Consider the following 15,247-nt stretch of genomic DNA (forward strand, 5'->3'; position numbering starts at 1 on the left):
TTTGTCCCACCTTCCCTTGATGACACATAGGTTGCCAGAAAAATGGCTTGCTTTGGTCCTCCTCCTATTCCGCGAACTTGACCTATTTCGCCTTTTGCAGCAGCTGAATGACCCACATCTACATATGCCACTTTGTAAACCTCCCTAAGTGGACGCCCCCCCCATGGCCGGGGTCACCACCTAGCGCACAAAACCGTGCGAGTGCCGTTGCCCTGGACAGTTGGGTAGGCCGACTCTTGGGTGCGAGCACTGGCATAGGGTCCCTCATAGTGCAATCAAGTGTCTCTGACAGTGGTGGTGCACAGCCGCCGTCAGACACACCGCCGTACTATGAGGGGCCCAGTGCCAGTACCGAAGCCCATGAGTGTGCCCCCCTTGCTTGGGCAGGGCCCTAGCATTTGCAATGTTTACCTCTCCCTGCTCCTCCGCTGTGTAGTCTGTGCTGTCAAATCCTTCACTGGGACTGCCACTACAAATTGATTGAACTGAAAGATGATGGTTAAGATGTAGCTATGCCCTGTCCTGCTGGCTGGGCTCTAGCTCCAGATGATCAGTGGCTTCCATTTCTTATGGACGTCGACTCACAATGACATGCAGTGGTGGTTTATCATCAGCTTTCACAGTTTTCCTACTCACAAACGTGTGACATTCCGGCGCACATTTCAAAATGTGCCCTCTCATGCCAATCAAATAGAATCACCTACGGCCTGTGGCTTCCTAGTGGCGGTAGGGTTTACTAGGGCCCCTAGGGACAGCCATCGTTGAGCAGGGGCGCCATAACGTTCCCCCCTAGGGTGCCAACCTCCGCGGACAGGCAGGTTACAGCTCAGACTCATATGAGGGATTCCAAGGTGTCATCTCAGTATGGGCTTTGTTTGAACACTTATTTCGTTTTCTTCATTTCTAGTCACTTTTTTTCTGGTGTATACCACATTTGTGGTTTTTAAACAATAAAGTATCATTTTTAAGGAATATATATATATGATTTGACTTGAGAACCCTTATAGTATTTCAAATGAGATTATTCAAATCCATACTGGGCCTGAGAACATCTGAGTCTGCCTCCTGATCTATAGACATATATTTTTAATGTGTAAACTAGGCTACATATATACGTGTTATCCTGTGAAACTGTACCCTTTATCAACTTTCTACAATGTTGTTGAATCCATACTGGGCCTGAGAACGGCTACCGAGCTGTTAAGCAAGCTACAGCACCTGTGGTTTGGACACGTAATTTTTTCAGGAATGACGGTTAGGCCTAACTCCGGAATTGCGGTTGACCTGAACTTACTGGGAAATCATCGTTCGTGGGGAATAATCTGAATCCCAGATCCCCATCACTAACGGAGTTCAGCAGGTTATCTGCACCTGTAAGCGACAAAAGCTGGTCCTTTCAGTGTAGCGTGCATGCAGCCCCGGACATGTACTGGAATGCTAGACCTGTTATTGCTCGATCTCACGTGCCACAGCCTCGCGTATCCCTCTAGTAAGCTTGACGCGTACCGCGGGGCCATGCTGGAGTCTCGGTCGTTAACGGAATAAAGCTGAGAAATCGCTAGCACAACTACAAACGGACATACCACACCACACACAGAATCAACAAAGCTTGCAATCTGTCCATCTTTTCTGTAGCTTGTATGGTAGTGGTTTCCCGGGTGCAGTCCAATTAAGCCACAGGCTCCACTCCTGGTGGTGCCCTTTTGGACATTCCTTTAAGGTTCAGCTTTGCAATCATACTGCCCCGGAAACCAAAAACTTTGCCTTCAGGGACGCTGTTTATAGGTTCGTGGGAATAACGCCGCCCGATCAGCAGTCGGCATATGGGTCGTCCTCCCAGGGCTGTGGGGTACTCGGTACCGGGCCGGTGTCAGTGGGATGTGTCACAGCAGCGGTGACCCGAACGGTGGCCCTGGGTGCCCATGTAAATGGCGTGGTTTAATGGTAAAGAGTTTATATAGATAGTTTGACACCACCTGTGGTGTTCGGCAACATAGATGTTAGGCCGACGCTGCATGCAGATCCTCTGGGACTGATGGTGTTGTGCAGCAAAGATGGTGAAGCTCCCCACAGGTGGAGCTGGAGTCCCAGGGAAGTGTAGATGTAGTGATGGGGGAAAGGCACAGGCGGTGTAGGTGCTGGTACCCAGATGTATCAGTGCTGGAATAACTGTAGGACACCAGAGCGTGCAGTTCCAAAGTTTTACTCACAATCTGCAGGTTACACAGATGCCTGCCTCCGTGCTGTGTCCTCCGAGTCAGGACCTCTGCCAACCTCCGGGACCAGAATGGAAAGCTCCCTTCCAACACACCGCCAACATGTACCTTCCTGAACGTCTCCTTTCTAGCACTTGTGGGGGAAGCACTCACAGGACCGTGGTTCACTGAAATGCCTCCTGTCTAACAGATGTTCCTCAGACTTTACTTGTATGGCAGACAGCTGTAGCCTTTTCCTTCTGCCTCGCACACGTCGATGCTGGTGCCTCCGAGCCTTAGTTGGGTACAGAGCATTTATAGCTGCTACTTCCCCCGGTTTCTGCTGCAGGAATGTCAGTGTCCCTACAAACTCGGAGACCGGAATCCGGACCATGCGCTCCAGCTAGGAGTGAGCCTTAACTCTGCTCATCCTCCAGCTCCCCTTCTCACGTCCACACACTTCCCCTTCTCTGCACAGAGTGCCCTAACTTACCTCCTCCCGACCACAGAGAGCAGCTCCTCAGCAGTCAGGTTCAGAGGTCTCCCTGCTGGCCTGGAGTGAGAAATGTGTTGTGTGTTGGTTTCACTGCTAGAGAGATCCTTCTTTGCTCCCAAGCTTGACAACACACTCCCTAGGAGGAAGGCAATGCCACAGTGGCGACCGTACTCTTGGGGACGCCACAAGTGCACTGAGGCCCAGCCACTGCTGGATGATGCTGCTGGTACATTGACCAAGACCACTACATTCCCCTCGCACTCTACACAGCCAGAATCTGACCCAGAGGAAACTCAGGTTCCCCTTCCCGCATACTATACCACCTTACACGGTGACAAAGAGGAAGGTGCAAATGAAAGTGCAGGTTCCTTGAGCAGGTGGGGGGGCATACTCATGGGCGATGGCACTGGCACAGGGCACCGCATAGTACGCAAAAGTGTCTCTGCCGGTGGGAGGGCCTAAACAGCCAAGTGCAGTGAGATGGAAGATGGGGACGACAAGGAGTTCAGAGTAGTGCAGGGATTCCCTAGCAAGGAGACTTATGTAATTGTTTTCAATGTTGGGACAGCAATTTTTGGGGAGCACTATACTCTGGTGAATGATATATGGGGCCCACCATACACTGGAGCATTCCAAAGGTGGACATCAGACACTGGAGCAGCATTTACAGGGCCCATTATACACTTGAGTAGTAGAAATGGGGCCCATTATATATGGAGCATTATTTGGGCCCATAAGACAGTGGAGCTTCATCCATTGGGACCAACATATACTGTAGCATTATGTGGAGCTCATCATATATGATTTGAAACATTATATGGGAATAATGATTCCGTATGGAGAAATATATGGGCCTCATTACTCTGTATAGCGCACTAACCGCTGGCCATAATACTGTATGGAGTTATATACTGTCCGTTTTTGGAGGTATTGGAGAATTTAAAATGGATATCAGTCATGAGATGTAAGAAGTGAAGTATTTTTCATTGTGATATACTGCTATTTCTCTGCCGTATTGGAGCATCATGAGTTGTGGTATGTGTTAAAGGGGCGCTCTTTGGCCCTGGGCCCACGAAAACCGGGAGCCAGCCCTCCCCCCCCACAACTGTAGCCAAATAACCCCCATTTTTCAGTGCATAACTAGTATTATGAAGTTAATTAAGGTTGACAAGCTTCAGTAACAAGAATTTATGCTTTTGGCATTCAAATGGGCACTGTTGGTGTGTTTCCTGTCCTCCTCTCACTGCCGACTTTAATTCTCCATTGACTTACATTGGGTTTCGTGTTTCGGGACGACCCCGACTTTTCCCTATAGTCGGCCGGTTTTGCTCGACCCGACTTTTGGAAAAGTCGGGTTTCATGAAACGAAACTCGACCCTAAAAAAACAAAAGTCGCTCAACACTACACATGAATTAGGCCTCGAGGCGATTGGATACTTTTTAAAATCAAGAGCAATACAATGTAAGGCCCATAATGAATTTGTGCTGGAATTATTACGGTTTACCCTTACCAAGAATTTAATTTTATTTGACAGGAAGTACTTCCACCAGCTCAGGGGCACCGCTATGGGCAGTCCCTGTGTGCCTACTTATGCTGGGTTGTTCCTGGGCTGGTGGGAGGAAACCTTGATCTTCCCTGATGAACCCAAATGGTGGCAAGAACATATTTGGACATGGTATAGATTCATTGATGACGTTTTTATTTTCTGGCAGGGGACAGAATGTGGTTTCTTAGAGTTCATCGAGGAATTAAATGACTATACAATTGGTATGAAATTCACCTATGAATTAGGTAAGACCACCTTGCCATTCCTTGATGTTCTGATTCAGAAAGGGGAGGATGGCTTTTTGAGATCTCAAATATTTCGTAAGCCAACCAGCACAAATAGTTTACTACGCTGGGATAGCCATCACCCAGATGCACTTAAACGTGGTATCTCAAAAGGCCAGTTCTTAAGATTAAGAAGAAATTGCTCAGACATGGAGGCTTTTAAATATCAATCAGCAGATATGAAGAGGAAATTCTTGGAAAAGGGTTACCCTAGGTCTATCATTGAACAACCATATAATTTTGTGTCTTGTGTTTACAGCACTTTGTTTGCACTTTTTGTATTGTTGCCTAACCTACCCATATCAGCGACACCTTTACACTCCTTTCCTGGTTAAATGGGTGACTGTGTGCTTCACCAGTCCAGGGTTATTTAGGAGCAACAGGGTCAGCCATCGTGAAGCGGGGGTGCCAATCTCGACTGTGTGTAGGGTGCCAACCTCCGCTGGTAGGTAGCTGCTATCAGGGCCCCAGTGTAGGGCCAACATAGGTGATACGGTTATTTGTTGGTTTTCTGTGTGGTTGTCTTGTTTTTAGATAGTCTGTAAAAGTGGCATAATACTCTGTCCACATTATTCCCAGGAACGACCTGGGATTCAGAGATGATTCCAGGGGTCTTCCCCATGCAGTTCCCATGCCTTTTCAGTCCTGTTTCCATCAATTTGAGCAATTTTTAGACCCCTTTTGACCTCCTGGTTAGCGTGGCTGCTGGAAACATGCTGGAGTTTCCCATTGACTTCCATTATACTAGTTTCTCAGGTCGAGCATGCGAACATTACAACATTGCTCGACTCGAGTAATGAGCACCCGAGCATTTTAGTACATGCTAAACATTAGTAATGAAAAAACAAGGGACTAAATCTAATTTGTCACAAGATTTCACAATACAAACTGAATACATTTTTTAAATAAATCTCTTGGCACTTATGTGATTTTGCATTTACTGCCATGAATCCATATCAGAATGGCTGTATTTATTCTTATGAAAGTTTTACTCAATCGCCCCTCACAATTCCTGAGTGTCCCTCCTCTCCTAGCTCGGATCTTCCACTGCTCACTATTAGCTCTGAAGCTGTCAGTCAGGTTGGCTGGTTGGAGACTGAATACACTTAAGGCCCTTTTACATTTAGCGATGCACCAGCGATCCAACCAGCGATCCGACCCGGTCAGGATCGCTGGTGCATCGCTAAATGATCGCTAGTGAGCTTTCATACAGAAAGATCTCACAGCGATGCAGCAGCGACGCAGCGCACGATACTTACCATTCACACACAGCGATCCTGCGTCCTCCCGCCCGCCTCCACGCGTCGCTGGACGTCACAGCAGGAAGCCCAGCAGGAAGCAGACGACGAGAAATGGAGCCGGACATTCTCGCGCGATCAGCGATGAGCAGCGGGGGAGCCGGTCGCTGGTAAGTATCACACATAGCGATATCACTAGCAATATCGCTATAACGTCACAAAACCAGTGACGTTTTAGCGATATTGCTAGCGATATTGCTTAGTGTAAATGTCATGATCCAGTGTGGGATCTGGCGGTATTAATTGCACTGGGTGAACTTTTTTTACTTTGGAAAGTTCCCAGGTGTCTTGACTGTCCCCGGTGGTGGTTAGCAGTATTGCACTTTAGGTTTTTGTGCACTTAATTAGGGATCAGGTGTGACACCCTATAAAGGTGTGCTAGGGGGTGCAATCACTGCCTGTGATATTGTGAGTTTGTGTTCACTCTGTTTTTGGAGAGCCTGGAGGAAGGATGGAGCTGGTGAGGAGTCCTGCGCAGCTTAGCCAGGGGGGATGTGTTTCAGCTATGGTGTCTGGACGAAGGGCTGGCATGGCGTGGTGGAGTCGCAGTGATGGTGTCAGCGGGAAGTGTCTGCATGGGCTGGTGGAGTGGCGACTATGGAGAGTGTCACTCACCATGTGGGACTTGGCCGCTGAGCTGGACTCAAGCATGCTCGACTTCGTGTCAGCAGCTGAACTCATCCTTGGGACTCTGGTTCTAAGCAGCTGCAACTGGTGTTGGACTCTGCTCCAAGGCTGCACTAAGGTGAAGGGTCCTGTTATGGTGATGGATCCGGGTGGAGGAGAAGACGCACGCAGGTGGTGGGCTCTGTTGCTAGGAGCGCACGCAACAGAGCAAAGCTAAGTGGTGTTTCCCCTGTATTGTCTTTCCTCATGTGTGTTATTAGTGCAGTGGTGGGATTAGTCTCCGCACCGACCCATTCCCTAGTGAGGGTTTAGGTTCAGGGTGAGCAAGGGCGTTGAGGTACTCCGTGCGGCGCCCGGTGCGAAACCGGCATAGGGAACGTTAGGAGTGCAGGGACACTGGTTCAGGGGAGCTCAGGAGGTCTCCAATTCCCTTTTCCCTATTGCAGGGCCCACCATTGTTAAAGTTACCCAGGTTCCCCCCTTTATTATTTAAATGCGCCTTACTGGAGGCGGTGTTTCCAGATATTGTATGTATAACGTGTAATACCTAAATTCGCCAGGTGGAGGCGGCGTATCCACCTGCACGTTTTATTATTTAAATGCGCCCCACTGGAGGCGGTGTATCCAGGGTCACGTGTGTTATGGGTTTGCCTTGCGGAAACATCTGCGTCCTGACACACGCGACCATGACATTATCACAGGCCATACAGTTTTTTTTTCTGGTGAGCTTTGGCCATGTGGAGACCGCTGAGTTATTGCTGCCGGGCCTCACTGAGGTGAGTGGGGAGCGGCAAGGTGTTTAGAGCCGCTGCAGCAGCAGTTATCACGGTCTGGGGCCTCTGCTCAGATAACCAGAGGGGAAAAAAAAATGGCGGCTTTGGCAAATTGCGGGTCTGGCAAAAGCCCCTAGAGTCGCTGCTGGGGAGCGGGACTTGCTCTCGCACGGGGAGGTACCCAGGCAGGTGGGAGGAATGGTGCCCCACGGAGCTGCCTGGTATTCCCCGAGGTGAAGGGGTACATCCCTGTGGTGAGCAGACTTGGTGTGTAGTCGCTGCTGGGGAGCGGGACTTGCTCTCGCACGGGGAGGTACCCAGGCAGGTGGGAGGAATGGTGCCCCACGGAGCTGCCTGGTATTCCCCGAGGTGAAGGGGTACGTCCCTGTAGGGAGCAGATTGGTGTATAGTCCGCGGGGCTCATGCCAAATCTTCAATGCCGCCCCCTCCTGGTCGTGTGGAGGCGACCAGCGAGAGTATATTTCCTCCATTTCCCGGTCCCCTTCTCCCCCTGGTGTGTGCAGCAGGTGTGCTGCGGGGGAGTAGGGACAAATCTCAAACCTCGCCATTAAACCAACCCTAGGAGGCGCAGTCCTCATGGTGAAAGGGTTGGAGGGTGGTGTCCCTTGGTGAATAGTGGGGGTGTGAGTGTGGTGACACAGGGGGACGCCTCTGTTGTAAGGTCCTGAATGAGTTCACCAATTTTTTGACAAACTAATGTGCGTAATAAACGTTCAGGTCCGGACCTGTGTGTGAACAAGCGTGTATGTGTGCCACCAAATAACATCTTGTGGAAGTGTGTTGTGGAGCCTGATCAGCTCATAACAAACAAACATACACATACATAAACTCGTTCCCCAGGTCGGCACTGTGGAGATGAGTGGTGCCTCCAAAATGAACTTTATTGCCAATACCAGCGGTGCGTTTGTCATAAACCTGAAGTGTCAGGGAATGGTGGGGTGAACTCAGGGTCTGGGCGTCCCTGCTGTAGGTGTTTTCCTAATGAGGGGTGGTCTTGAGGTTCCAGAGGCCCCTCATTAAGGAGGGGGTACTGTCATGATCCAGTGTGGGATCTGGCGGTATTAATTGCACTGGGTGAACTTTTTTTACTTTGGAAAGTTCCCAGGTGTCTTGACTGTCCCCGGTGGTGGTTAGCAGTATTGCACTTTAGGTTTTTGTGCACTTAATTAGGGATCAGGTGTGACACCCTATAAAGGTGTGCTAGGGTGTGCAATCACTGCCTGTGATATTGTGAGTTTGTGTTCACTCTGTTTTTGGAGAGCCTGGAGGAAGGATGGAGCTGGTGAGGAGTCCTGCGCAGCTTAGCCAGGGGGGATGTGTTTCAGCTATGGTGTCTGGACGAAGGGCTGGCATGGCGTGGTGGAGTCGCAGTGATGGTGTCAGCGGGAAGTGTCTGCATGGGCTGGTGCAGTGGCGACTATGGAGAGTGGCACTCACCATGTGGGACTTGGCCGCTGAGCTGGACTCAAGCATGCTCGACTTCGTGTCAGCAGCTGAACTCATCCTTGGGACTCTGGTTCTAAGCAGCTGCAACTGGTGTTGGACTCTGCTCCAAGGCTGCACTAAGGTGAAGGGTCCTGTTATGGTGATGGATCCGGGTGGAGGAGAAGACGCACGCAGGTGGTGGGCTCTGTTGCTAGGAGCGCACGCAACAGAGCAAAGCTAAGTGGTGTTTCCCCTGTATTGTCTCTTTCCTCATGTGTGTTATTAGTGTAGTGGTGGGATTAGTCTCCGCACCGACCCATTCCCTAGTGAGGGTTTAGGTTCAGGGTGAGCAAGGGCGTTGAGGTACGCGTGCGGCGCCCGGTGCGAAACCGGCATAGGGAACGTTAGGAGTGCAGGGACACTGGCTCAGGGGAGCTCAGGAGGTCTCCAATTCCCTTTTCCCTATTGCAGGGCCCACCATTGTTAAAGTTACCCAGGTTCCCCCTTTATCATTTAAATGTGCCTTACTGGAGGCGGTGTTTCCAGATATTGTATGTATAACGTGTAATACCTAAATTCGCCAGGTGGAGGCGGCGTATCCACCTGCACGTTTTATTATTTAAATGCGCCCCACTGGAGGCGGTGTATCCAGGGTCACGTGTGTTATGGGTTCGCCTTGCGGAAACATCTGCGTCCTGACACACACGACCATGACAGTAAAACCCCCTTTAGACTCATGAGCAATTTAATTTTATAGCTTATCTTAAAGGGATATTTCCATACATATATCTATAGCAAATTCAATGGACTCTCATCCATCTTGAGAATGAGTTTAGTGCTTCTATCAGTTGAGAATTGGTTGAAATTCCTATACAAGTAATAAGAATTCTTTCTACATCTGCACTAATAGCAATGTGTCAAGGTTTCCTTATTGAAATAGATGTCAGTTCCATTGGGGGGACTCGCATAATCTCAACGTTTTTGGAATATTGTTTTGATATGTTATAAATGTATAAGATGAGAATACTTTTTAATATAAGGATTAAACAGCCATTCTGACAAGGATTTTCTAAGTAAATACACTAGTCTCTTCAAGCCTAAAATATTTAATCATAATTTGATTGTGAAATGGATAACGAGGGACTAAGCACAGAAATCCAGGTCAGCCTGTGACACCCATGCTTGGCATTAAAAACATAACACTCTACTAATAGTCCCCTTAACTGCCTCTTACAAAGTTATACTGGCCTGCATTAAACAGTTTTAGTTTTTGAATCTACCATTCACTTTTAGATATGATTATTTTTAACTATCTTTCTCCATTTTGCCTTACCAGATACAAGATATTATAAGGCACAGCCAGTTACTAACCATATTTCGAGAGGACAAGGATGAACAGCATGACATTGATGTAGCTATTCTTCAAGCTTTGCTAAAAGGTGATTGTGGAGACATGAGGGTGCTTTCATCTGCTGATCCACTGTCTTTAGAAAGACTGCATGTGCCAGGGCTCATCCCATTGAACATTTATACTCCATCCCCGTGGGCAGAATACTACTCTGACAACTCAGAGGGAGTGTAACACACTGCGACAATACAATCCCAGCAAGTACACAAGATGGTGCAAATGACAGATTCTCACCCTTGCTCTGTTTCACTGGGGACTAGAACCTCTGTGACTTCAGGGCATCCAGACTAACAACCCCAATCAATAGCACCCTGCTTTTGGTGGGCACCCACAGAGAAGAGGTAGCGGCAAGCTTAGGAAGCCGACTGAGCACTGTTAAGTATGTGGTCAGGTGACCGGATAGTCCTGACCTGGATACTCCAAACATATTTGTGGGTTCAGTAACAGTGATGGACTGTGGAGCAGAAATGTATTCCACCAGCCGAAGTCGTGGTTCCTCAACTGATGTGCTGTAGAGTCTGTCTGGAGACAGAGGCATGCCCCTTTTATATCCCACAGCTCTTTCAGGGCATTCTCCCACAGGAATGGGGAAGGTATGGAGGAGGTAATCCCTCATTGTTTGATTGTTCAATTAGACTACATATTTTTCCTCCAAGTTTTGCAGACTAGTACACCACAGGTAGCTGATGAAATACATAATCAGGGGATTTCTGCCTCACAAGATGGTATGCTTCCATATGCACTTTGCATTTTCATTTTTAGCTGGGTAACATGGCTTATATGGGAGGGTAGGCAGTGTGTTTATTATAGGCAGTACTTGGATGTACAGTACATGTTGTACACTGCGTGCACTGTATTAGCTGCCACCCATATGAGCGATGATATTTGGTGGCATTAGCCCAGGGTTGTCATAGGTCTTTACTTCATGCTGTCTGCTATTTAACTTTACCTGTACTAGCTATCTTATGTACTATATTCATTTATTTATACTGCAACTTCTGTACAGACAGTCTGCGCACATTGCACTTTGATTACAGAGATTGCAGTGTGGGTCTTTTAAGGTACGTTATTTGGAATTGTAGTACTCTGTCACTGCAACTTACTGACCCTTATGATATTAATTATACTGTATATGCTGTGTTAGGCCTTTGTTGTGGACCCTTTTTCCATTTTGAGGCTACATTTAACCCTTTTTTCATATAGTCCATGTGTTTCATAGTAGGCTACATGTTTTAGTCGTTTACTCGCTTGTAAGCTTATACTCTGCATGGCTATTTGTATACATACTTACCTTGTGAGTCATATTGGACATGTGTCTCTTTTAATGTTTTTATTCTGTTTGCCATTTGTGCAGTAATAAAGGATATATTATTTTATGGCTAAACTTCATGTGTCTTGTTTGATAAATTAGTGAATTTTTGAAGTGCCATACATTACGCCTATTTATTTGAATAGATTTTGATGTGCTGTAGAGTCCGTCTGGAGAGAGAGGCATGCCCCATTTATATCCCACAGCTCTCATTCAGGGCATTCTCCCACAGGAATGGGGAAGGTATGGAGGAGATAATCTGTCATTGTTTGATTGTTCAATTAGACTACATATTTTTCCTCCAAGTTTTGCAGACTAGTACACCACAGGTAGCTGATGAAATACATAATCATAAGGCATTCCACAAGTTTATTTAAAGCCCACTGGCACTTTGACAAACTCCTGGGTTTCTAGCTGCTGAGTTTGAATGACAGTAACCACTTACTGTCAGATAAAGTAGGAAAAAGACAAAGGTATATTCCAAACAGCACTCAGAAATGGGGGAGAAAGAGAAAAAAAGAGAAGATATGTCCTCCTGTAGGGTTTTGTGCTAAGTATAAAACAATACTCTCGCTGGGTTTGAAACCCCACTGCGAGAGGGTGTGCTTAATTTCACAAGTGGCAGTGTATGTAAGTCAAGATACCACCTCACATAAATTGATGCGAATGCATAAGCATGTCGTTCTATACAACAACCTGCAAATATGACGAAAATTTAGGTTGTTAGAAAAGCTGGGTGCACTGATCCTAACAGGAAAGCTGGGTGCCTTGTGTCCAGGGCCGCAGTGTATTTAAACAATACATACACCAGATTGCCAGCTCATGTGTATGAATGCTGTTAATTAAACATAAAAGCTCAAGCTGTTAACTTGGATTTTAGTGGCAAATGGCTGGAAATAATGAGTGCACTAAACTTGCTGTCACTTAAAAAGCTGGGTGCACAGTGTCCGTCCTGTAGCGTAGAGAGATGGTGCTGTTTGTCTGTAGTGAGCACTGAGGTGTCCGCTCGTGTTGGCGTAGAAACACACGGGGTGCCGGTTTAAGGAGTTCACAGTGACAGCCACCAGGAGCCACCAATGACACACGGCGATACTGTGGAAGCCTTGCGGCCTGAGGGGGTGGGTGGAGTTAATTTGGAAAGAAGCAAGAAACTGATACAGAGTACCTAGGTCCTATATGTTTCCAGCGCTGACCTGTGTGAGTCTAGCTGTAACAGCACGCAACCATGGCTCTATCTGTTTAAGGATTCCAGGGGCTATATAAGGCTAAGTTTGGTCAATGATATGTAATAACCTGCAGGTACAGAGGATGTCACCACGGATCCGAGACAGACCAAGAGTTAAGGGTTTATTTACAGGGATTTTTCTCTTCACGCAGGGAGGAGCAGTGGGGGGATAAACGAGACAGAGTAAAACAGTAATGCAGAGCAATGGAGCTGAAGAAAGCAGTTAAATGGTTATGCAGCGTTAAACCGGTTAAACAAGGATAATTATAACTTATCATTCCGGGGAAACTTGATTGAAGGGTCTACTCCTCCCACGTCGGCATCGGCAACAGCAGCGCGTGCAGTCTCTACAGTCTCTGTTCAAGATGAAGTCGGGACCTCCAGGGGTTAAAGCAGGAAGCTGGGAGCTGATGAGGAACCTGGGTCTCCTTGCTCTTAGTCTCTGTGTAATACCCCTCCTGTCTCACCACTGGAGCGATGCTGCACATGCTCTTAAGTCTCTTCACCACAATCAGGGACTCTGGCTCGCCACTGCGGTCCCCAGGACTGCGCGCTCAATCACTGTCTCAATACTGTCATGCAGAAGTCTCCTCTGGTCACGGAGGCTACCGGGTCCACGTACTCACATACGGCGGCCACAACACTTTGCCCTTCAGACTCAGTCCTCAGATGAGGAAGTCTCTCTCTCTCTGGGTGCGCGGTGAGGCAGCCTGCTCTCTGTCCTTTGCACACTGCTTTCCCCCCCCGACGCTACACAGTTTCCTGTCCGTCCTCCCCTCTTCCCGGTCACTGATCCCCCCCAGTGACATGGTCAAGACGGTCCAGGTCAGAAAGTCTTCCCCCCCGGCAACAATGCTGTCTGGCTAGGTGGTTCCGGACACAGAGCAGGAAACGTAACCCCTGTTGTGCTCTTCTCCCTCTTCACCCTCTTACAAATATTATAACCATATGCTGCCCCGGCTGATGGCAGGTCAGTTAAACAATATTGCAAATTGACCCAAGTGGTAAAAACCACATGTATTAGGGTTGGTGACGTCACACCCCTAACTCAAATCAGGTGTATGGGAATATAAAGGGTCCTAATCCTACGCGTTTCAGTAGCTTGCGGCTTCTTTAATCAGGGATAATTAAAAGTAATTTAAAGTGACAGCAAGTTTAGTGCACCCATCATTTCCATCCACTCACCACTAAAATCCAAGGTAACAGCTTGAGCTTTTTTGTTTAATTAACAGCATTCATACACATGCTGGCAATCTGGTGCATGTATTGTTTAAATATACTGCGGCCCTGGACACAAGGCACCCAGCTTTCCTATTAGGTTCAGTGCACCCAGCTTTTCTAACAACCTAAATTATGGGCATATTTGCAGGTTGTTGTATAGAACTGCATACTTATGCATTTGCATCAATTTATGTCAGGTGGCATTTTGAATTATATACACTGCCACTTTTGTGAAATTAAGGACACCCTTTCACAGTGGGGTTTTAAACTCCCTTTTTTTTCTCTTCCTCTTCCATTTCTGAGCACTGTTTTGAATGTACTTTTGTGTTCATTCCACAAATTTACATACAACAAATGTTGACAGGCAGACACATGAAACAATAGATCATGTCCCTTGACCTACTGAACAAAGAACAATACTTCTGACATAATTAAGAATAGTTCACCCTCACACAAGTGACCAGATGGACGTTGTGTGGTCACAGTAATAATCTAATATTGTCTTCTATTATCTTTAAACTTCAAAATGTAGTCTAGCTACACATGACTGAAAACATTGCAATATATATTCAATGACAAGCTATTACACAGTACATGGTTTTAGCATTTTTTTCCTATTTATATCCAAAATTAATGGGTCTTTTTTTTCTAGCTTCATTGAGTCATGACCAACAAGGACATGAAAACTGGGACCACCAATTAAAGCTAGCAGTGGCATGGAATAGAGTTGACATTGCAAAAAGTGAAATTTTTACAGATGATCATCAGTGGAAGGTGAGAAAACCATTGAAAGTCTTTCATTTTATAAGATCTCCTTTAACTAAATATAAAGTATAAAACTATGAAATAATACTTGATGTTCAATTCAAATTTTGTTCTCATTGATACAAAAAAAACATGCAAATGCAGTACCTTGAATAAACATATAAGTGTGTCATAAAAAAATATGGAACGGGATGGAGGTGTTATTCAATGCTCTGCTGATGAAGACTCGACTCAGATTAAAAGTTGAGAAAGTTTAAAGCAAGCGAACCTGTCACCTGTTTTGGCCGCTATAAGATGCCACCACTGCCTTTCAGGGCTTATCTGCAACATTCTATAATGCTGTAGATAAACTCCAGTCCGACCTGAAAGATAAGAAAAATAAGTTTTATTATACTCACATGGGGGGGGGGCGGTCTGGACCGATGGGTGTCGCATGTCCGTATCCGGCGCTTCCCATCTTCTTGCAATGCCGCCCTCCTGCTTCTGCATCACTCCCTGGCATTGCCTTCCTGCGCAGGTGTTCTTAGCCTGCCTGTTGAGGGCAGAGCAATGTACTGCAGTGTGCAGGTGCCGGGAAAGGTCAAAGAGACCAAGCGCCTGTGCACTGCAGTACTTTGCTCTGCCCTCAACAGGGCAGATAAATATGGCTGCGC

At 47.1% G+C, this 15,247-nt stretch overlaps 1 protein-coding gene across 1 annotated transcript in view; it reads left to right on the forward strand.

The window, feature by feature from the left end:
• Positions 1 to 15,247, forward strand: part of TRPM2 (transient receptor potential cation channel subfamily M member 2) — a 1,217,227-nt gene that overhangs the window by 312,108 nt on the left and 889,872 nt on the right. Inside the window, exons 11-12 of the mRNA XM_073558209.1 lie at positions 10,003 to 10,105; positions 14,482 to 14,603. Of these exons, the coding sequence (XP_073414310.1) occupies positions 10,003 to 10,105; positions 14,482 to 14,603 (225 nt within the window). The remainder of the gene's footprint in view (positions 1 to 10,002; positions 10,106 to 14,481; positions 14,604 to 15,247) is intronic.

This window comes from Dendrobates tinctorius, unplaced genomic scaffold (assembly GCF_039654945.1).
Source record: "Dendrobates tinctorius isolate UK_male_01 unplaced genomic scaffold, ASM3965494v1 ptg000254l, whole genome shotgun sequence".
NCBI lineage: Eukaryota > Metazoa > Chordata > Amphibia > Anura > Dendrobatidae > Dendrobates > Dendrobates tinctorius.